This window comes from Eretmochelys imbricata, chromosome 2 (assembly GCF_965152235.1).
Source record: "Eretmochelys imbricata isolate rEreImb1 chromosome 2, rEreImb1.hap1, whole genome shotgun sequence".
NCBI lineage: Eukaryota > Metazoa > Chordata > Testudines > Cheloniidae > Eretmochelys > Eretmochelys imbricata.
In genome coordinates this window covers 110,874,297-110,899,559 of record NC_135573.1, presented here as the reverse complement: position 1 = coordinate 110,899,559, position 25,263 = coordinate 110,874,297, and the positions used below count along the sequence as shown (strand labels likewise).

General features: G+C 41.3%; 1 protein-coding gene across 5 annotated transcripts in view; it reads left to right on the top strand.

Annotated features, from left to right (window-relative positions):
* Nucleotides 1–25,263, top strand: part of DTNBP1 (dystrobrevin binding protein 1) — a 191,520-nt gene that overhangs the window by 150,071 nt on the left and 16,186 nt on the right. For all 5 annotated transcript variants that reach the window (XM_077810604.1, XM_077810607.1, XM_077810606.1 and 2 more), the window contains exons 8-9: nt 20,109–20,264; nt 22,736–22,879. In XM_077810604.1, coding sequence (XP_077666730.1) covers nt 20,109–20,264; nt 22,736–22,879 — 300 coding nt within the window. The remainder of the gene's footprint in view (nt 1–20,108; nt 20,265–22,735; nt 22,880–25,263) is intronic.

The window sequence follows — 25,263 nt, the reverse complement described above, 5'->3', positions numbered from 1 at the left end:
AAAAGCAAATCTGAATACAGCATGCTTCTTTAATTGGCTTACAAACAACATAAAATTGTCTGTAAACTGTTAGTGCTTTAAAATTGTGCGAGGGAATGTAGGGTTTTTTTAGGCTTGTCTGATTGTGTATTAGACTAGTTATTTCAGTCTTTTAAAACCAGGTTCAGATGTTTGCTGTTCTGCAGAGCATATCATTCGTGTCTCTAAATTCTAATAACTTCCTGGAAGTCAACAGAAAAAGCCAGACTATAGACTTTCATGTGACTCTAAAGTAGTATTTCCTGTGGTGTATTAGGAAGTTGCTTTTCCTCCAGCTGCTTTTAAAAATTTGAAATCTTGGTACACAAAGGCAGTTGTTTTGAGGTGTGTGTTCTGGGACTTGGTTAGACTCATTCTGGTGACTAGCAAACATCTCCAATGAACAGTCTGTTTCTTTCAAGTTCTCAAGGTAAGTGAATTTCTTAGTGTTGCTTGCCTGGTAATTTAGAGAGACTCTCTATGCAGCTGATCAGTACCTTTACTGCACTGTCCTGTTCCTCTTTTGTTTTGTTTTCCCTTTTGTTTTGCACATGTTAATAACAGCACAATCGCAAGATGATAATTTCTGACAGCTTGTCTAGTAAGAAGATGTTAAGAATTATTGCTCTGGATACTAACTTATTGGGAAGAATGGGAAGGAGATTATCTGGCATAATTCTGCACTAATAAGCATCTCTGAAGACGAGAAGTAAATATAGAAACTCTAGTTTTACGTGTAGGAATTTACATTTTAAACTGTTTTTAAAGAACTTTAGGCAATCAATAATTGAGATTTGCTTGTGAAATGGTAGAATATTTCTTCACCTGGAAGTGAATTTGAGGCCTTTTGAAAGTGTTCAGTATATCTCTAATTTGCATATCGTTTTTTCCAGTACAAATGGGTATGCCCTTCCTTAGTGTTTTTCCTTTGGCAAGGAGGCTGATATTTGAGAAGAGAAGAATACCAGATTTTAAACATTTGAACATAAATTTTAAACTATATTTTATTTTACAGCTCCTTGTAATTTAATCATGTATCTTTCACTTGTTTATTTGTTACCACTTATACTCAGTACAGGAGAACCTTTGGGCACTAATCCACAAACCCAATAAAGCTCTGACACAAACCATTTTTCTCATTCCACTTCTCACAAAGGTATAATAGGTAATTCCAGCCAATGGGAGCTGCATTGCTAGTTCTCTGGGCAGGGTGCAGAGCCACCTGCCATACCTCTGCCTAGGAGCAGCCAGAACAGGTCACCGCTTACAGGGAGCTGCTGGAGGTGAGCGGCCCCTGGATCAGGCACCCCGCACCTCCTCCTGTGTCACAAGCCCCCCTCCCGCACCCAAACTCCCTCCCAGAGCCCCAGGCTCAACATCATCTGCTGTGCCCTGACCCCCTGCCTGCCCTGCACGAACCGGACTATAAACCAGCATTTCAATGAAGATCAGAAATACTGATTTATATAGCTTTTGGTTGGTGAAGTGCCGGATAAAACAGCTTTTACTGTAGTATACTACCAAGTATAAATAAATGAGACTAAATGTATACTTGTTATAAAACATTTTCAGACGTACTTTCCTAGATTGTTTTACTTGGGTGATCCATGCATCTTCCAATCATGAGTACAAATTTGTGAGGTTTTACTGTATCTAAGAAGAGACTATTGGGAAGAGAATTTCTTGGTTCTTTTATTTAATCTTATAGCGAAGTAATCATTCTTATATGTGTGACTCAATAGGTGCTATAATAGCTGGTTGATATGAACACTGATTTGTGATTTCATGCCATGATTCTGTTGTATTTGAAAGCTGACTTGTGTGGAAGAAAAGTTTTACTCAAACCCAGATAGCTTCTATTGACCTAGCTACCACCTTTGGGGAAGGTGGATTAACTACAGCAATGGGAGAACCCCTCCCAGGGCAGTAGTTGAGTGTCTGCACTGAAGGGCTACAGCAGCGCAGCTGCAGCAGCGTTTGTAAGTGTAAACATAGTCTGTGACTATGTAGCACTACAGCTATGCCGGTAGACACTTGCTACAGCAACAGAAGGTTCCATCTCTGTCCTTAATCCATTCCCCTTGAGAGGCGATAGCTAGGATGACGGAAAAATTCTTCTTTCGAACATGCGGTGTCTATGCTGTGGATTTGGTTGGCTTAACTGTGTGTCTCGGGGGTGAGAATTTTTCACATCCCAAACCAATGTAGATAGGTTGACCTATGTTGTAGGTATAGACCAGGCCTTACGATCTGTAACTGCAACTACTCCTTTCAAGTCAGTCATCTCTCACTGTTCTCATACTGGCTGTTGTCAGTGCCCCTCTAACTGTGATCATGTACTAAAGAAATTACCCATTTCTGAATATGCCTTCTGTGACATCAGAATTGTTTCTCTGAGACACTTGCCAGTGATTTGTTTCCAACTATGATAGACTCCATGACCCAACTGAGGCTGTCATAAATGAAAGATGTTTTAGTCAGTTTAAAAGGTGATGTTGTAGTTAATTTACAAATATAAAAATAGGTATAAATCCTTCACATTTTAAGAGGAGAGTTACGGTGTTTTGGGGTATAGTAAATTTGTATTTCATTACTGCTGAATTTTGTTAATATAATCTTAACTGTGATTACCTGTGTTCCAGATACATTTTAGTCATGTTTTTTAAATCTATTATGGTTTTCAAATTATATTCCATTAAATATATATTTACGTTCTTAACTTCAGTTTAGTGACTTTTGTCAGGGAATCGCTTTAATTTGGGGGCCTCTGTTGATTTTTTAATAAGGAAAAAAATCAGTGACCGTTTGATATATATTAATAGCTTCGAAGCTGTGCACTGGCCCATCTTAGGTAGGACTGCCACTAAAACTTTAAACCTTGTTCTATGTAGCCTTTCTTGTGTTCCCTTTATCAAGCCATACCCTCTTGAGGCTAGTTCCAGTGTGAAATAGGAAAAGCAGTGTGAAGGCTGCTCACGTGGAAGGGGTATAAGAGTGACCAGATACTGTGGATTGCTTTCCAAGTAAATCAGGAGGAGGGTTCTCCATGTATCTTCAGAAGTAAGTTCCCCCAACACAAAGCTATTGCAGTTCATGATCCACTTCTGTGGATCTGTGTGGTGAAAGCTATACAATACAGATGATGGTTAGGCTTGATCAGGACCAGCTTTCTTATTGGCCCATGCATTTCCTTTTGGTGCATGCACTTTTTGGCATACAGAATCACATTCTTATTTGGTAGCTTCTGTCAGAGTTTAAAATTTAACACTGACTTACAATCTGATTAAACACTGCTTAACTACTTGGTGCCAGTTGTTCAGGCCACGTTGATTCCTCTGCAACATTTTATAGACTTTCTGTGAATGATCATCTTTCTCCCTTTATTTTTGTGTGTTCCACTTTCAGGTGGAAAAAGCCACAGGTAGATGTTTGTGCCCACTGGAAGATGAACAACTTAAAACATATTGCAAGTTCTTTTCTCATACTACATTATGGCCATTGTACTGCAGAACAGAACAGGACTGGGAGAAAGACATATTCCAAAGTCTCCTTGAAAAGTGTTGTGAATGGGAAAATTTCCACTGTTCTACATGACTGTTACCATGTCATTTCATTTCAGAGCAAGATGTTTTAATGAAACAGCTGGTTCTTGAACACTTTATATGATTTTGTTTAGCTGTGCTGAAGGGATGGAGCACTTACTTGTAGCTTTTGAACTGTGGGTTCAAAACTCTCAAATAGTTCGGTGTTGCAAAGGGAATGTGCTATGAATTGAATTAGTTACAGGTCTATAAGTGTATTGAAAGAAGATTAAATTAGTATTTGTGTCTGATGTTATTTCTCAGTATATGAACCATTACAGTGTATGTTGATGTTTCACAGCTGGATTACTGAATCCGCCTGTGAATTTTCATGTTCAGTGTTTTGCTGTGGTAGGAACCAGTGTGGTGGGAGAAAAATCATGCTGTTTTTAAACACATTGTTTCAAGGAAACAGGATCTAACTTCCTTGATGAATGCGAGAAATATTTTATCCACATTATCGGAGAGGAACAGAGACATGTGTGAACAGTGATTTCTATGTAGTTGTTTTCTGTGAATTTGTTTTCCATTTTTCAATTTCTTCAGAGTATGGAAATGTAAAGAGAATGAGTATTTGTCCTATAAAAATCTCCTTCTAGTCCTAAACAATGGCATTCTCTTTTCGAATGTTGATCCCATCTTCTAAATATTTGGGGGAGGGACTTAGCTCAGTCAAGGCCAGGCATGGATTTTTCTTTGCTGTGTAGACATACCCTTCGACTGTAATCAAGTCTCCCTTAACCTTCTCTTTGTTAAAAGCCCCTTGAGTCTATCACTGTAAGGCATGGCTTCCAATCCTTTAATCATTCTCCTAGCTCTTCTCTGAATCCTCCCCAGTTAATCAACAGCCTTCTTGCATTGTGGACACCAGAACTGGACACAGTATTCCAGCAGCAGTTGCGCCAGTGCCAAATACACAAGTGAAATAACCTCTCTACTCCTATTCAGGATTTCCCTGTTTATACATCCCAGGATCACATTAGCTCTTCTGTCCATAGCATCACGCTGGGAGTTTACATTCAGTTGATTATCCACCATAATCTTGTTTCATAGTCACTACTTTCCAGGAGAGACACCCTCCCCTCATCCTTTAAGCATGGCCTACGTTCTTTGGTCCTAGATGTATTAAAAGGGCAGAGTTTAAGGTTTTTCTGGCAGAAGGCCACATTGTGGCTCCAGTCAGCACTTGGATGCAGTGGACATATTGTCAAGGCTCATGGCCTCAACGATGGTGATGATGAGGGTATATTGGCTGCAGAATTCTGGTATTGCTCCAGATATATAGCAGCTGTAGAGGACTTGCTGTTTGGTGGATGCTCTGTTCTCTGAAAAGGCAGATGAGACTTTACATTCATTTGAGGAGTTCAGGGTCACATTACAGTTCTTAGGGCTTTATACCCCAGTAATTAAAATATGCCATCATTGGAGGCAAAAAAATCAGCAGCAGTCCCTTCAGTATTTCCAACGGTACTTCAGTTAACCTTGTTACTCTACAAGGCAGCAAGACTTCTCCAAAAGAAGGCATAAGTCTTATAGGAGAAGGCCTTCAGAGTCTAGCTTTAATCAGCCAGCTCATCCTTCATAAGCTGCTGGAAAGCAATGAGTTTGACCCTCATCAGCATTCACACCATTTCCCCTCTGTTTGGGGACAAGCTGTCTGACTTCTACAACGTTTGGGGTTTGATATCCTCAGTCAAGTTGTTCTTAAATATTGTGAGATTGAATTAGGCCATACACTCCATATCCCATCCCTTTTCTGGGGCCCCTCCTCTGAGTCACTGGTTCTTCTGCAGTCCCTCTGTAGTTCCTCAAGTAAGCCGTAAGAAGTTCCCCTACAGCACTGGGGAAAGGGATTCTACTCTCAGCACTCCCTGGTCCCCAAGTCCAAGGGCGGTGTCAGACCTATTCTCAGTCTTTGCAGCCTCATCACATACATCAAATAGATGAGATTCTGAACAATCGTCCTAGCTACGATTCTTTCTACCTTAAATCATAATGAAACTGGTGTCTTTAATCTCCAAGGTGCCTGCTTCTATGGGATGATTCTCCCATGCCATGGGAAGTTTGAGACTATTAGTCAGCAATCAGCATTATCATATACAGTTTTCCCCTTCAGTATGTCATTACCCCACATGTCTTTACCAAATGCATGATGGTGGTAGCAGCTTAACTCAGGAGGAAGGGAATTTGTTTTCCAGTACCTAGTGAGGAGCACAGCTAAAAAACAAGTTCAGTTTTCACATTGCAACCCTTTCATTGTCTAGGGTTGATTTGAAACAATACAAAGACAACACTGATTCCTGTGCAAAAAATCAAGTTCACTGGTGCTCTACTAGACTCTGAGTTCTAGAGCTTCTCTTCCACATGAATGATTCTAGACTATTTGATGCTTGTCTGTACCTTCGGTCTAAATCTTTGACCCTGGTCCAGATACGCCAGAAGTTGCTAGGTCATATGACTTCATTCATGTATGTGGTCCAGCATGCGACGTGTCTTCGTCCTCTTCTGTCATGATTGAAGTTAGTTTATCACCTGAGTTGCCAGTCAGTAGGCAGTGTTGTTCAAGTGCCACTAGAGATATTTGACTCCCTTGTGCAGTGAGTGGAACAGAACAATGTATGTCAGGATGTTCCAGTTGTTCACTCTCTGCCAACCAGGCGTGTAGTCATTGATGCCTCCACAATAGGTTTGGGAGCACATCAAGCGAGGTTAAAGGTTCAGGGTTTGTCTTTGGAATACAAAGCATCCTTTTGTATCAATCTCCTGGAGCTTAGGCTCAACAGATACTGAAAATGCTCTTTCAGGACTAGATTGAGGGAATGGGTTCATATTCCTGCCAGCAACACCACTGCAATGTATTTTGTGAACATGACAAGCAGAGCTCACTCCAGCAAGCTCTGCCAGGAAGTGATGAGGTTTTGGCACTTTTGCATTAAAGAGGACATCCTGTCCCCAGCCTCTCACTCACTGGGCTCTCAGTTGGCCGATCATCTCAGCAGGCTTTCTCTGAGAACCACCAATGGTCTCTGAAGAATATTATAGTCAGGTCCATCTTCATGGAATGGGGCATCCTGTCAGTTGACCTATTTGCAACAAAGGACAACAGGAAATACCATCAATTTTGTTCTCAAGCAGGACTCAGTCCAGGGTCTCTAACTGATGCTTTCCATCTGAACTGGGGAGGGGCCCAGATGTATGCATTCCCATCATTCTCCTCATTCCTCAGATAATCCTCAAGCTGAAGTTGAACCATGCCAAACTAATTCTCATTGCCTTGGTTTGGTCAAGACCGTGTTGGTTCTCCAACCTATTAAGCCATATTTATAATGCTTGACCTCGAAAGTTGATGTTTTTCCACTGATTCTTTATTTAAAAAAGCAGCCTCCAACTTTAACTTGAAGTTTTGATAGAGGCTCATGGATTCAATATATTTCTTTTTTATTTAACTGTTTTAAGAGGTTACAATAAGTTTAAGCCTTAATGTATTTTGTATTAAATTCAGATTTCATTTTAAAAAGGTTTATTTTTTAAAAGAAAAAAATAAATTGGATTTTTTTATTTAATTAATTATAAGATTTTTTTAAAATCTGCTTTAAAAAAATCAATTTTTATCCACCCTGGTCTACTAGGTCTACTAATTTGGCTAAGTGGAAGTGTTTTTCAATTTGGGCAACATGGAAGGGACTTAGACCCATGTTGACTCAGGTTCAGGACATCTTGGACTATTTGCTACATTTGAAGTCCTCCGGTCTCGCTTTTAGCTCATTGAGGGTTTACTTGGTGACAATCTTGGCATTCCACCTTCCCAATCCAAGGGAGGTCGGTCTTCCCAGATTCCAGGGTAGCAAGATTTCTGAAAGGTGATGTCTTTCTGTTTCCAGCAGTAAAGGAGCTGGTCCCATTATGGGACCTCAGTACTGTCCTGGCTGCTTTCCTGGGTTCTCAGTCTGAGACATTAGCAACTTGCTCATTTTCTCTTCTTTCCTAAAAGACACCTTTTGATTGCTATAACTTCTGCAAGAGTCAGTGAAATGCATCTTCCAGAGATACTAGTGGAATGGAAAGTGTGTTATGATGAAACTATATCATCTGTTTCCCCCCCAATACAGAACAGATATTTATTAAACACTTCTGCCTTTTCTGCATTATTATGGGTAATTCTACCATTTTGATAGCTTGACCTTTTTCACTTCCCTGTTAGGGATAAGAGGAGGCATATTGGCAACCTCAGCAACATATCTTTTAGTGAATTTTCAGTTGCTACACTCTCTGAAGTCAACACTTTTAGTCTGTTTTTCTGGTCATTGTTGTTCACATAGGGATTTTTTTTACAAATTGAAGTCAGAAATGTTAAGGACATTTATTGGTTTCATAGAGCACTGGGCTGCCATGTTGCAGATATGGATATAGGAATAACTTTTAGTAATCAGACTTACGGTATCATAAAAAAAGATGCATTTGATCTCCCAGTAAATGGATAAGTAGCTGTATGGTATGTTTGTGCTTCCTACTCATTTCAAGCTTGAACTCTTCAAAGCACTGGGATATGGATTGTAATTTTTAGGAATGGCGCTCAGTTGTAAGGAAAGTATGAAACAGAAAACAATCCTGAAAGCCTTGGCTACAAAAAAAATTCAACTTGTAGTGGAAGTGCAACCATATGTTCTGAATGCTAAAGGATATTAGAAATGCAAATTAAAAAAGAACCATAAACATGAGTGTCATACTAGATAATAAAATCGCACTGTTAATCGTGTGCCTCTCTTCTAAACTGATGATTCCTATAGGCCTGGATCTAATTATGAATTCGCATTTTGTACCATCTTGTTTCTCTGTACATAGAAGTATTGCTGGGGAATTCTAATTCTAAAGCACTCTTTTCTTTTAGAGTGGAGGAAAAAAAACCATAATGCCTTAAGAAGCATGTGTCAAACATCATTGGGAATTCATCTATGGCAATATGTGGCCTATATTTTTCTCTTTATAAGACTTTGAAAGGTGGATGTCAGCTGTACTCAACTCTGTTATAAATTGCCTTTATATAACACATAGTCAGAAGATGCAAAATGTGACTCAAAATGTCTTTGGAAAGGAACAATGCATTTGTTTTCTGTTGCTTCAGATTTGCTGAGTGTTTTCATGCATCGCTAGTGTTATTGAAAACAAACAGAAATCTTTGGTGCAGCAGTTTCCTTTTGCTTAGCCTAGGTGATTTTTATTGTAACTGGCAGAAGCGTGAAATCATGTCAGAAGGTTTTTCATGTAAACTCTCAGTAATTGTGCTTAGAGATCAGACTTATTATAGGTTTCAGAGTGGTAGCTGTCTTAGTCTGTATCAGCAAAAAAAACAAGGAGTACTTGTGGCACCTTAGAGACTAACAAATTTATTTGGGCATAAGCTTTTGTGGGCTAAAACCTACTTCATCCGATGAAATGGTTTTTAGCCCATGAAAGCTCATGCCCAAATGCCTTCAGAATTACAATTCAGTGACATTTCTGCATCATGCACAACAGAATTAGTAATTGCTTATAACTCAGGATAAGAGTAAGAAATTTGTACTGGAAGTATCTGATGACTATACCCTACTGGCAACGAAGAGATGGTGATTTAAATGAAAACTTTAATATTTTACTCCTGAGTCTCATTCTAAAAAAATGGTTTCAGCTTATTGACAGACATTTTTGTGGATAGGTGGCATTTCATTCCATTTTTATAACTGTCAGCTGCTGTCATAACTTGGTTGTTTCAGTATACACATCATGACCTTGACACAAGGCACTGCACTCTGATATCTCTGCCTGGCTAAAAGACGACCTCTATTTTGTTTGGATAGTAGCCTTATGTAAAGGGGGACTACTTTAAAAAAAAAAAAAAATTGCTGCTGTCAGTTGATTCTTTACTTTATATAACAGGAGGTCAGACGAGATATCTGGTGGTCCCTTCTGACCTTAAACTCTCAAGTAATGGTTTTCATTAGGGACTTATACTGAGCTTGGCACCCTATAAAAGTTTGTATTCTTCTTCGAGCTGTGTCCACACAGATTCCACTGCAGATGTGTGCACCCCCTGTGTGTAAACCCAGAGTCTTTTAGTCAGCAGTGTCCGTTGGGGCTGTGAATGCTCCCTCCTGAGAGTATAAAGGGTAGAGCAGCCCCAATTGGTTCCTTTTTACCACCCAACGCAGTGTGACAGACTACAGTATACATCTGCTTCTCTGTAGTTTCCTATATAGTGTTAAGATAGTGTTACTATTTTTAGTAATTATAAATTTTATTTAGTGCCCATTGGCAGTGGCAACAACAAAAAACTAACCCCTGAGTCTGCAAATCCTTTTCAAAGCATGTGTCAAGAGCTTGTGATGCTCATTTTAAAATGTTTCTGATGGAAAAGACTATGAATGATTCTCCAGTCCCTTCTCAAAACCAGTCTTCTGTCTTAAAGCAAGTTTACTCTGGAAGCTACCAGGTCTTCTGGCTCTGAGACCTTACGCGTCTCAAAAATATGCTGACCCTTCTCTTCAGTCATCCTTGAGTTAGTCAGCAATTCCTGCTGCCTGCAGTAGGAAGGAACAGAGATCTTCTGATGGCACTTAGCACTGGTCACCGTCCCAGTTGTGAACATCTGACAACTTGGTGATAAGTGTTTTCCCAAATCAAGTAGTCTAAAAAGAGATGTAAGACTCATCACTCTGTCTCCAAGCCATTTCCCCCCGCCCCAATTTATCACAGTGTCTTCAGAAGCTATGGAAGCTTGTTCTGCTGCAGTACCACATAGATGATCTTTGGTGATCAGACCACTTTTTCAATACCGATGACATGAGTACTGCTACAGATACTTTGGTATGGTGTAGTGGTAAGAAGACCTATACTTCTGAGACGACCATATCAGTACGGTTGATTTTGGTATTGTCCACTTCAGTAATGAGGTTTCTCTCAACACAGGAGAGCATCTGTGGACATGATGATCATTTTCAAACCAGAGTCTGCTCTCTTGAATGTTTCTCAAATATCTACAGGTTCCAAGTTTCTTTTGTTAAGAAAATTGCTCTGCATGCATCATCTGTGATACCAATGTCTGTTTTTCAGAGACTAGAATCTGGCTCTCCTCAGTCTGTTGCATCCCTGAGATAGTTGCACCACCATTGTAGGAGTTCTACTTTTCTGCATATTCATCGGCTCATGACAGTAGAAGCCATTGTCCTAGTCTAGTTCCTAAGAAGGAGCCTTTCTGGTGATAGGTCCCACACTTCTGAAAGGTTTCAGGCCCTTTGGTTTCTACCCTGTGGCTTTGCTATTCCTGAAATATTGGGTATTGTAGTACCCTTATCATTTTCCTGCTTCTTATTCCTCTAGGTCCACAGGTAGGAATAGATCTCATCCTCCTAAGGAACTATCTGAAACAATGCAATCATCTTACCAGTGTCTGATCCAGGAGAATTCTAGCATGAGTCTCATACTGAAGAGAAAGATGTTGATAGAGGAATATGAGGATCAATGCATTCCCTTGGCTATTTCTTCTTTATCCATGTGAAGCTGTAAAACCATCTGCTCCTTCCACAATTAATTTTAAGGGCTTTCAGTATCTCTCAAAATTACGGTGGAGACCTCAGAGATACCCCTCCAAGTCATTCAGGCAAGGTCTCAAACTATTCGACATTCTGGATCCAGGGTGCCAAGGCCACTTGGCCATATCAGTCATTGAGGGTATCGTCAATTCATCTTAAGATTTGTGGCAAACCTCTGTACCTATTGCAGCCACAACTAAAAAAGCGGACTGTAATTACTAAGTTCATCCTAAGGAGTTAAAACATTTCTTTTCAGCCCTGTTACTGGGTCTTTAGTAGTAGCAGCTGCCCATGAAAAATCTTAAGTAGGCTAGTCCTCCCGAGTAGACCCCCAAAGGGGCATCAAGGAAGAAAAGTATATTCTTCAGCTAGTCTGTGAATTCAGATAGTTAATTATAAGACTTTTCTGGATAAGTACAATTTCCCCAATGTGATGAGATATCACAGCTCCCTCAGGGACCCTTCTCACAATAGTCTGCTGCAGGTGGAAATAGATTTTCTTCTTCAGTAGGGTGTGATTGAGATGGTACCTCCAGAATTGTGTGGCAAGGAGTTCTATTCCCACTACTTCCTCATTCAAAAAAAATAAAGGTCAGCATCCTATATTGGCCCTCAGACATAATCAACAAATTCCGCATGAAGTGGTTTGCAACTCTTGACTTGCAGGACCCTTACTTCCATGTGGCAATCCGTCCAGCTCACAGGAAGTTTTTTACATTTCATGATCAGTGAACATCCTTACTAATTCAGAGTCCTACCTTTCAGTCTCAACAGCCATGAGGGTATTTACCAAATGCCTTTCAGTGGTGGTTGCTCACCTGAGAAGACAAGGTCTTCATGTAAATCCCTGTCTCAATGACTACTTGATTTGGGAAAACACTTATCACCAAGTTGTCAGATGTTCACACACACATTCAATTTTTGTCCTGCCTGAGTCTCAAGATAAATCAAGAAAAATTTACTCACCCCCTACTGAACTGATAATTTATAAGTGCAAGATAGGACTCTTTATTGGCAAAAGCATATCTTCCTCTGGAGAAGTTTTTCATGATGACTCATCATCACTTCTAACCTCTGCTACCAACCAAAACTTCAATGAAAATCCGCCCTAGCTTTCTGGATCATATGACAGCTTGTACTTGCATAACTGCATACACAACAGCATCTCTGTCCTCTCGACAATGATTGTTTGGTTTATCAACCAGTCAGACAAAGCATGGATTCCCTGATCTTCTAAGGGTGCTGACATCTCTGTGTTGGTGGACAAACCCCTTTCAGGTCTGTCAGTGTTCTTTCACCCACCACCACTACCCAGAAGGACTCTTGTAACAGACAAATCCAAGTAAGGCTCTGGTGCTCATTTAGAAAATGTCCGGATTCAGGGCCTTGCTTATACATAGATATGTTTGAACTGAGAGCTGTTTGTTGAGTCTGCAAGGCATTCCAGCCTTGCTTTGGGACACCAATACCCAGATTTTAATAATAATACAGTGGTGATGCACTATATAAACTGAGGGGGGTGCAAGATCTTCCCCCTTACGTCAAGAAGCAATTTATGGAAATTGTGTATTCTTCATTGTATCAACTTAATAGCCCAGAACAATTTGGCAGATCACCTAAATAGAAAGGCTTCCATCACCCATGAGTGAGAACTGAAGGACTCTGTTTTAGATCAAGTTTTCTGGAATGGGGGTTACCTTTAAGATATCTGCTTGCCAGTGATCTGAACAAGAGGTTCCCTGTATTTTGCTACCAAGGAGGAGTGAGTCTGGGCTCTCTGGCAGCTATATTTCTGGTTTCAGTGGGAAAAGGTGCTGCTTACATACTTTTCCCCCTCACTCCAGTAATTCTCAGAGTCCTCAAGAAGACATGTCAGGACAAGGCTCGGGTAGTGATGGGGCATCACTTTTGGTTCTCCAACCTGCTGCACTTTTCAGTCTGCATGTCTTCCACTTCCAAACATCATTTCACAGAACCAAGGTGCAGTGTTACAGCCAGACCCAGCGTACCTATATCTGATGGCAGGGAGATTAGTTCTTAAATTCTGTTCATGGAAGCTTTATGGTAGCAGTTGTATTACCCAGGGTTATCTGAACCCAAAGATGTGGTAACTAATCTGTTTTCACAGCAGTGTCAGGAAATAAATCAGTGGGGGACACAGCACCTCCATCTGTTAAATGATTGGAACACACGAGTGCTTCCACTCAAAAATCCTTGTTTTATTGAGGACAAAGCATGCATCAAAAATGGCAATAGTCTAGAACACCTCAGAGATAGTTACCAACTATCTGAGCTGGGGGTGTGGGGGTTCAGGAGTCAGGGCAGAGGGCTGGGGGTGTGGGCTGGGGTCGTGGGGGTGCTCCTAGCCCCCTGCCCTGAGCGGCCTCACGGCAGGAAGCTAGAGGGGATATACCCTGATTCCACCCCCCTCCCCAAGGTCCCCAGAGCAGAGAGCGTGCTGCAGTTCCGCTTTTCCCTCTCCCCCTCCATAGCAAGGGCCATCAGCTGATTGGCTGCAGGGAGGGAGAGAAGGAGGGCCAGGAATCTAGCACACTGGGGGAAGAGGCGGGGGGAGGGGGAAGCTTGCCTGTCCTGCAAGGAGAGAGCGGTGGGCAGGGGGGGAAGAACGGGCCAGGCCGGGCAGGAATTTTAACAGCACGCTGCTGTCTGCCGGGGTCTGGCAGACAGCAGCGTGCCATTAAAAATTGGCTCGCGTGCCATAGGTTGCCGACCCCTGCTCTGCAAGATAGACATATAAGGCTAAATGGACTTTTGTGATCTACTCAGAGGCATATTCAACTCTCAGAGCCTTCTATTTGCTTCTCTATGTTGTTTGCCTCTAAAACATTCAGGACTTTCAGTCAGTTCTACTAAGGTACATTTGACCACTGTTTTTGCCTACCACCTGCTAGCTGAGGGTCATTCATCCCTCCCCCCCATCCGACAGTAGATCTCGCTGTCACCAGTTGACTTAATCTACAACAGACCTTTCTCACCAAACTACTTCAATTTCCAAGCAGTCATTTTTGACTGCTCATTCGAGGATAGCACACTGACCATTATCTCCTCCCTTTCGAAGATACCTATCACTCTTTTGCTGTGCTTGGAAAAAATAAAATCACATCAGATAAGTGGGCATTCAGCACAATAATGACGGAATACGTTACCAGTTCACTTCCCTTCCTTTTCCAAATCCACCTTCCCCGTCCCCTTCCAGAGACCCATCTCACAAGACTGTATTGCTTCAAAAAGTATACTCTCTCCCCTGTAATGGGGAACAATAGAAGAGGTTCTTTATCAACACGGAGGGGGGTGGGGAAGGTTTACTTCCTGGTCCTAAAGAAATCATGTAGATGTCCAATTTTAGATCTAAGAAAGTTGAATGATTTCATCAAGAGAATCAAGTTCAAGATGTTCATCTTTGCTTCTGTTATCCCTTCCTTGGAGATTGGAGGTAGGTATGCTGCCCTCAATTTGCTCATGTATTTCAATGTGGCTGTACATTCAGACCACAGGAAGTACCTTTGTTTCATGGGAGGCAACATGCATTATGACTACACAGTTTTTCCCTTTAGGCTGTCGTCAGCCCCAAGGGTTTTTCATCAAGTGCATGGTGGTGGTAACCTGTGGTCCCTGTAAGCTACGCGCTTGGGTGGCCACGCAGGAGAGATTCGAGCACGCCCAGCCGGCAGTGCGTGTTCAGGTGCTCCTTCCCACATGTTGCTCCGTCCTGCAGCTGCTTCCGGAAACCAGGACCCTCCTGCTGGCTGTGCAGAGCAGGGAGGGAGGAGGGTGCTGATGTCAGGGTGTCCTCGTCCCCCCACCCCTGTGCCCCATCTTCACAGAGCAGGGCAGAGGGGACAGCCTGGCTCAGGAGGACTCAGAGCTGCTGAGGTCTGACTGGTGTGTGGCTGAATGCCTTTCTTTTCTCACTGTTTCTCAGATTTCCCCAGCAACCAGCTCACACAGTCAGTCCCCTCCCCCGCCCATGTACCCTATCTCTGCAAAGTGGGGAAGGGGAGACAATAGGCCTCAGAACAGAGCAGGAGTGCTTTCAGTGAGTGTCTGGAAGAGAGTGTATGGCTTTCCCCAGCAGCCAGCGTGCGCACACACTGTCCGTGTCTCTCTCTCACACACAGCTAAATTCCCTCTAAACTGTGTGGCCGCGTATTAAGCCCCATGCAGGGGCTCAGGGCTGGGGCAGGGAGAGGTCCCCCTCCCCTGGTCCCAACACGGACCTGTCCCAGATTTGCCACACCTGGGGGAGAGGAACCCCTCCCTCGGCCTAGCCCAGCCCCACTGAAGTTGTCGGGGAGAGGTGCCTCTCTCCTGGTCCCAGGCTGCTGTGGTGAGGGGGCTGGGGGGAGTCCTTTCTCCCCACTCCAGAGCCTGCACCCCAAACCTCTCATCCCCAGCCCCACTCCAGAGCCTTCACCCCCTGATGGAGCCCTCAGCCCCTGCACCCAACCCTCATCACTAACCCTGAGACCCCTCCCACACCTTGAACCCCTCATCCCTAACACCTGGAGTGCAATTTATATACACCATCATGCAAAGGAATAAAACCTGTTACTTACCTATACAGTAATGGTGGTTCTTTGAGATTTTGTGCACATACGCATTCCATTACTCTTCCACCTCCCCACTACTTCAGACATTAGATAGTGATGCAAAGGAATGGAGAGGGAAATGGCAGACACATCCCTTTTATGCCCTCAAACAGTTGCACGAGGAGAGCATGGGCACATGTGCTGCCTAATGATAGTGCTGACAAGTGTCTCATTCATATGCATTGGGTGCACTACACCTGCAATGGAATATATATGTTCACAACACACCTTGAAGAACAACGGTTACTATGCAGTCAAGTAACATGTTTTTTTTTTCTCAAGATGCCTTTGTCCACATGGATCCTATGACCTGTTCTCAGTACAAAGTTCTTTACCTGGATATCTGTATTTGTGAAGGATCTGAGTGGCAGTTGCTGCTGCTCTGCCCATTGGATGGGATTTGGGGGCATTCAGGCTGAATGCACAGTCCCAATAGACACTGCTGGCTCAAAGATTCTGGGTCTGTGTGTGGGGCACACACACCTACGGTGTAGACCAAGGCATCTCAAACACCTCCAGTTACTTTAAGATAAGTATCCTCTAAGATGGTTGCCAGAAGATTGGGAAACACAAAGGAGGGAATATGCAGGATTCTGTAGGGGAGAAATTTTTGTTGATTTACTACTTCCATCATAGAAGGAAATGCATCTTTAGAAGGCTTTTAGTAAGTGAACCAGAGCTCTGGTTTTGTAGCTTTAAATATTAAAGTAGCTGATTATAGCTACCCTGAAACAGTCAACTGATTATATATTAGAAAAGTCCGCATCCGTCTCCTGACATTTTCTCCAATAAGATGTGTAAGATCCCTGAATTCTGTTGTGGTGCTTCTCACAGTCATTAGTATCAGTTAATCACCTTGATCCAGATGTTTGCATTTTCAGTTACTAAATGTATTGCTAACACTCTAGAACAGTGAATGCTGATACCAAGGGGTATGATAAGTATTACACAGTGTGTATGTTGTAGTGGTCTCTATAATTACCATTAAAATGGCTAGAGCACCCTCAAAGAAGTTATAAACTCTGCCTAAAATAGCTGAAGTCCTCACTAAAGTCCTAATATTGATGGGCATAGGTAAATAATCCTAAAGAATGGAAAAATTTAGCACTTTCAATGTGCTTGTCATGCTGTCTGGACTGGCTCATGACCGTGAGTGCCTACCTCAGGGCAAGCTGTCAAAAACAGCAAACACCCCAAACTGGCGGTATGTTCTATAATTAGATTTCACCAATCCAGTATAGAGTCACAGACAGTTCCCTTAGGCTCTCCAGTCTATCTTGCCACCCAGACAAGCTGGTCTTAGTGATAAATGGTCATGCAATATTCAGGTTGCACCAAAAATAACAAAATATTCAGGTTGTTCCCAGTCCCAAGAGACCAGTCACTTGCCCCAGATCAATTTGTATCTTACATCTCACACCGAAGACAATGCGTGTAGCCAGTCCTGTAATAAACTAAATAAAAGTTTATTAATTAGGAATAAGAAGTGAGAGAGTTATTTACAGGTTAACGCCAGCAAGATGACAGAGATGTAGTAATGTGTTGTTCGAAAATGTCTTTCATGGCAGACCCAGGGGTAACCCCTGGGGAACTCTGCCTTAGTTTAGTGTCTCTGGCCCTGTGAGTTCAAACAGCAAAGAGATGAAAATTTTTCTTGTGACCCTATTTTATCTGTTTTATTTAGCCGTCCAGTACATGAGCTCCCTTGCATGTAGCATTTCCAAGGTATTGATAGGGCCATTCACCAATCCTTTGTATTGTGATGTTCCTTAACAGGCCGTTTAATCTTTAATCCCCTGAATGGGGAGGAGGGACAATTTTCATGCCTGAGTTCACAGGTTCAGAGCAAACTTTTCAAAGTTATAAAGCAAAATTTTAATATTTCTTTATAGCATGGAATACAGGCATGACCAGGGAGATTAATGCCTGGAGCAATTTACAAGCATTTCAGAGTCTAAACACTTGATACATTCTTATAAGACTAATACCTGTTTTGAACAAATCTAATGTACAGAAGAGCTGGTTTAGTTTCCAGCTATGAGTTTGTAAGTGCTCAGATGACACCTACAGACTGGGCAAGAGCTGGCACAGCACTTTCCACATTTATGAAATTTTCTATTTAAGAGAGAGGAAATTTCAAGACAAAGAACCTTGACATTCTAGCTTAATTATGTTATATTTGTCATAAAGACAATAGAATGTTATTTTAAAAAAAAACACTTCAGTTAAATCAAAGCTATCTTATAGTTTTCCTGCATGTACTTTAACTCTGCCCTTGTATCTCCTCACATCTTTACCTGTAATTTAAAATATTTCCTTTACAACCTCATCCTCTTTTACTTTTAAAGCAGATCAGACACTAACTGCCCTGCTAAAACTTTACATACTAGCTTACAAACTTCTGTTACAAACCAAACCAAATCTAATGCATCTGGGACTAATATTTGACCCTTCGCTAGATCCTTCTTACTAATGTTAGGAAAATTACAAATTTCTGGTTTTGGTTCTGTACACAGTCCCGGGGAGCACCTTTTCCTCATCCACCATCATACTGCAAGACAGCCATCCCACTGTACTCTAAGCACCCTCCTAACAGATGCTAGACACCACTCTACCCCCATGCTTTCTGCTATCCTGATAGCTCGGACTTGACAAATTCATGCACTAATAAACAGAAAAATTTCCTGGAGTGTAGGGAGCTCATCCAACAGTTTCTGCAGAATCTGTTTTTTATTTAAAAAACAAATTACATTTCCAACCCTTATGGTTGTGAATAACCTCTCAAATGTTGTCGACAATGTTCCATTTTGTTCACCTGAACCCATACTGCAGAAGTGTAACCTGAAACAATTGAGGTATGAATTCTCAAATACTTAAATCCTGGCTGCTGTACACAGCCAGAATCACAAACTTTTTCCGCAGTTGACCGTTCAGTGGCAGCAGTTGCACTCTGTAATCGCTACTTCAGCCATATGATGGACTATGCACCACTTGCACTCACAGCATGCCCAAGGGAATTGCTCCGTGCAATGTAGTCCATTGCCCTCTCCTACAGATACACAATGCACTGTGGCACACAGGGAGCCTTCATGTAGTTTGGCTCCATAGTACACAGGATCTGTACATCTTCATAGGTTCTTCATATTCTGACCCACTCTGTGTTTAGTGGAACCACAGGGGTTTTGCTACATGAAGGTTCTCCATGGTTGCACAGAAAGGCATGTTAAACTGCCTTTGTTCATGGCGTGTCTCATGTATCTTTCTTAGATGTATCCTTCAAAGCAGCTATATGTCTGAAAACTTGGGAGGTTTCAAGCATTCCTCTTCCATTTGTTCCAAATCTTGAGCACACTTAGAGCACTGGTGACAAGTAGGATTAATTTTCTGGATCTCCTATATGATTTCTCCAAGGTTGGTGCAGGAATCTGACTTTGAGTGTCCAGCCTTTAAACCTTTAATTTTTCTTTTCAATTACATTACTAATATGATGATGTATTATCTCAACCATGAGTATCTGAACTAAGTTTTTGTTGAGAATTATAAGAAGTGTACTTTCTTATCCTGTTAGAATGGGGAATAGCTGACAGTTTATTTGATGTGGTATCATTACCTTGAAGTTTCAAAGTGCGAAACTTTGTTTCAACTGTGCTCTACAGACACAAAAATGAAGACTAGAATCTTGAGTTTATTTATTAAATATGCATAATAACATCATCATTGCTAATTTTACTCAGCAATATTCTGACACTGTCATTATTTGAAGTCTATATCAATAAGTGTTTCAGTTTATTCATTCCAAGAAATACGGAGTTATATCCATTTAATATTGGGGCATCCGGTTATATTATCTCATAGTATACCATATTTGCCTTATGGGAGTGATGAGGTATGATTTTGAAAGCAGACTATCTCCAATACTCAGGAAGTGCAGAAATGATGCTATAACATCTTATCATTATTGCCCTTATACATTACTGTACATAGAGATTCAGACCTGTGTAATCCAATCTTAATTTATCCATGGGTCTTAGAATTCAGTCACTGTGATGAGTGATCAGTTGTGTGTCAGATGAGGTACATAGAATTTGAACTGTTGGGTTGAATGAGAAATGTGTACTTTTCTTTACAAATAGCCTAAAAGTGAGACATAATGTGTCAAGGAGAGGAGGTCTCTTTTTTGTGTATTCACACTATATTAAATACAAGTGTGTATGATTGAGAAGATATACTAACATAATTTGTTGGTGTGATTCTGATAAGTCATGTTAAAAGCAAACTTACAGATGTTTCTATATTTTTAATGGTGTATACTCTTTTTTATTGTTGGTCCTCAGCTGAGCTAGATGCTGAGCATGCCCAGAAGGTTTTGGATATGGAACATACCCAGCAGATGAAGCTAAAGGAGCGTCAGAAGTTCTTTGAAGAAGCCTTCCAGCAGGATATGGAGCAATACCTTTCTACAGGATACCTGCAGATAGCGGAGAGAAGAGGCAAGTTTTGAAATATCCCCCACTTAATCCATAGACCCACAACTAGAAGGCTAGTGAGAGGATTGTTTTGGTTTCCTTTTGCACTTGGTTTTATTTTGACACTTTTATTAGTAAAGTGCACAGTAAGTAAACACAGCAATGCAGTATGTTATCGGAGAGAAATGGGTATATCTTTTTATGTTTATCTTTGTTTTATAATGCAGTACCAGCGCTAGTCAAGGAAGAACATAATTATTGCTGAGTACAGTATTTTACTATGCTGCAGGTGTGAAAGACAGGGATATATCCTGTACTTGGAAAATAAAGTAATCAGAGGAAGGAGTAGGGTTGCATCTCCATTTGCACACTGACATTAGCATTGTTTGAGACTTTTAGTAATATGCATACTTAAGGTATTTCTTTGGCTTACCTGTTATATAGTCAGTTTTACTGCAAAACAAAAGGTAAATAAGAGTTCATATGAAAGCTATAAAATGATCATTTTAGTCATTACTAATCTTTGATATTTGAAGTACTATAATTGTGGCAGAGTCAAAACAAGCTTCTTTTGGGGGCAACTGAAAGTACTTGTACATTTTTAAATATGTTTATTACTAATCGGAAGTTTGCATTTGTCTTTAATGGTGTGAAGTCTCCATATGGGACAATACATTGGACATTTGTCTAGGTTGGGGTGGCCAAACAACAGTTTGCAAGCTGCATGTGGCTCTTTCACAGTTAAAATGTGGCTTGCAGAGCCCCACCCCCCTTTTCTCCACCTACCAGACTGGATGGGAGGAAAGTGAGGCTTTTGCCCTCCAGCGGGGTGGTGGGGCTAGGGATTTCTGCCAGAGATGACTGGTTCCTCCTGACAGTGGGGCGGAGTTGGGGGGGACACACAATTTAAAGGTCCCCCCCCCCCCCCCCAACAGCTTGAGTCACGCCCTCCCTGTGAGTGCTGCATGGAATGGGAGCTGCAGGGAGGGGCTGCTGCTTTAGCTCCGTGGAGAGAGGCAGCAGCAAAAGGAGTGGCTCTCTGCAGCTCCCAGCTTGCTGGCTCCAGCAGCTTCTGTGCAGGGAGTGGGCTCAGCAGCACCATGTGACTGAGCTAGGTCAGCAAATCCTGGCAAAAATCTGTGGGGCACACCTGTTGGGTCTCAGGGCTTCAGTAGGAGTGGGTTTGAAGTCCCCAAGCCTGGGCAGACACCTCGCGCAGGGCTGAAGCCCTGAGACCCCCCTTACCCACAGGGCTGAAGCCCCGAGCCCCGGCAGGCTTGCCCCAGCTCTTGAACTTCTGAAGATTGTTATATGCAGCTCGGAGAGTCAGTAAGTATCGCCAACCTTGGTTTAGGCTCTGCACTACTGTCTGCTACCACTGATCACACGGGTGGGTTAAATGGGAAGAAAGAACACCTGCCTTTTGAGAATTACAACTCTTCCTTGCATTTTCACAACTCCTGTGTGTTAATACTTTGTCCAGTCTTGTACTTTTTCTTTCTTGAGAGGTTTTTGTTAAACGTGCAGCTGGGGAATAGAGTTGTGACACCGGAAGAAGAAAAGGGTTGGATTAGTAAGCACCTTTGGGCAGGTCTGTCTCTTCACAGGCATTCCTATAGCACCTGCATGACAGGACACTGATCCTTATTGTGGCTTCTGAGTTGTCTTTTTTTTTTCTTCTTCTCAGCATATGCGCAACGTGCCTCAGGTGGCATTTGACCAGGATTCATCACAGAGTTTGGTCCATTGGTTGGATCATTAGCTTCCCCAGTTTGGGCCGGGTACTGAGGGGGAGTGTGATATGAATGCTGATCCATGCTGCGTTGTCCCCCCAGCTTCTGGGTGCTAGTAATACAAATATTAATACTAATAAAATACCTTTTTGCAAAGATAATGAGGGCAGCCTGTTCTAAAACAATGAGAGCAAGAAACAAAGAAGTCTATCCTGCTTTTGTAGGTTCCGAGACTGCCTCTGAGAAGCTATTTATAATTCATATCAAAAAGCTATAAATACAGTAACCTGTATTGTTACCAAGATCATACCTTGTTGTTTTGTCTTTCTAAGTGATTACCAAAGCTGTTTCCTGTCAATAATCAAGTTTCCTTGTTTGTCAATGTATGTCAATATTTACGTTTTGAGAATAGCTGTTTAATAGTCAAGGATGCAGTACAGTAATGTGGCAATTGTGGAAGCCTTTGTAATAACATCTTGGGTGATCACTCTCCTTACAATGTGTATGATAACACCCATTTTTTCATGTTCTGTGTGCATATAAATCTCCTCACTGTATTTTCCACTGAATGCGTCCGGAGCTGTAGCTCACAAAAGCTTATGCTCAAATAAATTGGTTAGTCTCTAAGGTGCCACAAGTCCTCCTTTTCTTTTTGCGAATACAGACTAACACGGCTGTTACTCTGAAACATTACAAAGCTGATGGTCTTTGCGTAGAACATGCGCTGCATTGTCAATTCACTTATATTGTTTGTTGCTGCAGAGCCAATAGGAAGTATGTCTTCCATGGAGGTGAATGTGGACATGCTAGAACAGATGGACCTGATGGACATGTCTGACCAAGAAGCACTGGATGTCTTCTTGAACTCAGGAGGAGAGGACGATAGCATACTATCTCCCATGTTGGGTATGAAATGAACAGTTAGGGCATGCCTTGTAAATTATCTAGTTGTGCTTGCACTAATAAATCACTAGGACTCTAATCTAGAATGTATAGTGTTTCATACTGTATCTGTTCTCTAAAGGTTAGTATTTCCTACAGAAATACATAAGAGCTTACTGCAAAGCTGCTTGATTTTCCAGGAGACCTTTTTTTTCCTCTGGCCCTAGACATCCCTCTGTGTGTCTTGGGGTTAGATGACTTGTACATTTTTGTTTTTTAGGGTGAGAAAAGAATCTACTTTACAGGATCTTTGACTTTATATATATATATATATACACACATATATATATATATATATATATATATATAAAAAGTGGTCAATTGGCATTTTAATTATATATATATAAACCCATTGAACTTAAAGCTGTTAAAAGCTGTTATTGTTGAATTTCTTTGTGGTAATTAAGCTTTTTTTTTTTTTTTTTTTTTAAGTAGAATACTTTTCCCATAATTAGTCTTGAATTTTGTCATTTTGAAGCAAGCCATGACCACTTTCATCACAAAAGTTGCTCAAAGATGTAGTCTCTGTCAAGGCTCACAGGGAGATATTTGGGCTGGAACTCAGCATTAAATGATTGCTTTTCTGGAGTTTCTGTGCACTGGTGTATTCAGGTATGTTACTTTACTAATTTGAAGAGAATAACTTACAGTAGGACTGAGACATTCAGAATTACTTTATATGACCTGGTACTCTGTTCAACTTGTACTCTGGTTTTATTTATTCAGAGAGTAAGTAGCTTATAAAATATATTTCTTTGATTCATGTTTATCTGAGCCATGTTACAGGTAGTGCTGTAAACTTTTTTCTCTTAAAAACTGAGGAATGCTGCCATTCCTCCCCTTAAATCAAAACTCACTCAGTTTCTCTTCGCTTTCAGGTACTGACTTGGTATTCCAAAGCAGCGGTTCTCAAACTGTGGGTCACGACCCTGTTTTAATGGGGTCACCAGGGCTCATGTTAGACTTGCTGAGGCTCGGGGCCAAAGTTGAAGCCTGAGCCCCACTGCCCTGGGTGGTGGGGCTTGGGCTGTGGCTCCCCTGCTAGAGGCGGCAGGGCTCGGGTAGGCTCAGGCTTTGTTTCTCCCTCCCCAACCCCATGTAATAATTTTTGTTGTCAGAAGGGGGTCGTGGTGCAATGAAATTTGAGAATCCCTGTTCTAAAGCAATTACATTATTTTATATCCTTTGTGAATTTTTTAAATATATTAAGATAGTGTGATTTAACATACCTTGATATATGGAGATGTACGGGGACCTCTTACTGTAGCATGCCTGAGCAGTCTAGCTGTTGGTTGCAGGAGATTATAGATACTTGGTCACCTCAAGTAGTTGCTGTACATTAAAATTTTGTCCTACAGGCTGCAAAATTTTTGTTCTCACCAAAATTCCTTCCTCCAAAAAAAAGAAAAAAAAAAATCAAAGCCAGAAGTTTTTAGGAAAAGTGGTGTCAAAAATAACTGACTTTAAACCTAATGCTATTCAACCTGCATTTTCAGAGGAAAGAAAGTGTTTTACTTAATGTATTGATAGTGAAAGTAAAAGATGGTCTGAAACCACCCTCTACTTTAGAGTAAGTTTGTCACAAATGTATTGGAGGAAGGGGGTGTGTGTGAAATTTCCTGGAGTTAATTCTCCTGTCAAGATTAGTTGTATTCCCTGGATATGAAAAACACTTACTCCCATAAGACTGTTACTTCCTTTGGTTAGCATGAAGTGTCTAAATTCTTATTGCTGAAACTTAATTCAGAGGGTTGTGTTTTAAAGTGTCATCTAGTCTGTGCATTTATTAACATTTTGTCACAGTTGGAATTGGAATTACTTACAGATTTAAAAAAAAGTTAAAGCTAACTAACATTCTCTAATACGCAGGGTAAAGAAAGGGTGTCTGTACATCTGGATACAGTGCTTAGATTATTCAAAAGTAAAAAGGTTGGTTTGAAAGTCATAAGATACATAGAGTACATAATCTGCAGTATCCCAAGTTAAGGTTAATAAATTCAGTGATACAGTTAAAGTATTAGCATCCAATTGACAGGTACCTCACTCAGAAAGGTTATACTAAGAATAGCTTGTGGAATGCAAATATAGCAATGAGTGAAGATTGCCCTTCAGTATTCGAGAATTTAGGATAGGTTGACCCTTAGAAAATACAATCCATCAGGGAAGTATGTCAGTTACTTTCCTGACTTTGTTTCTCAATGGCACTCGAGCTCATCTCTCTTGTTATTGCTGATGTCCGGTGATGTGTTATAGATAGTTGTCCCTCGACCACCTGATGGTGTCTGACACCATGAGTTGCCACATCAGTCGAGCACAGTGCTGACCAATTCTGCATTCTTGCAACATTC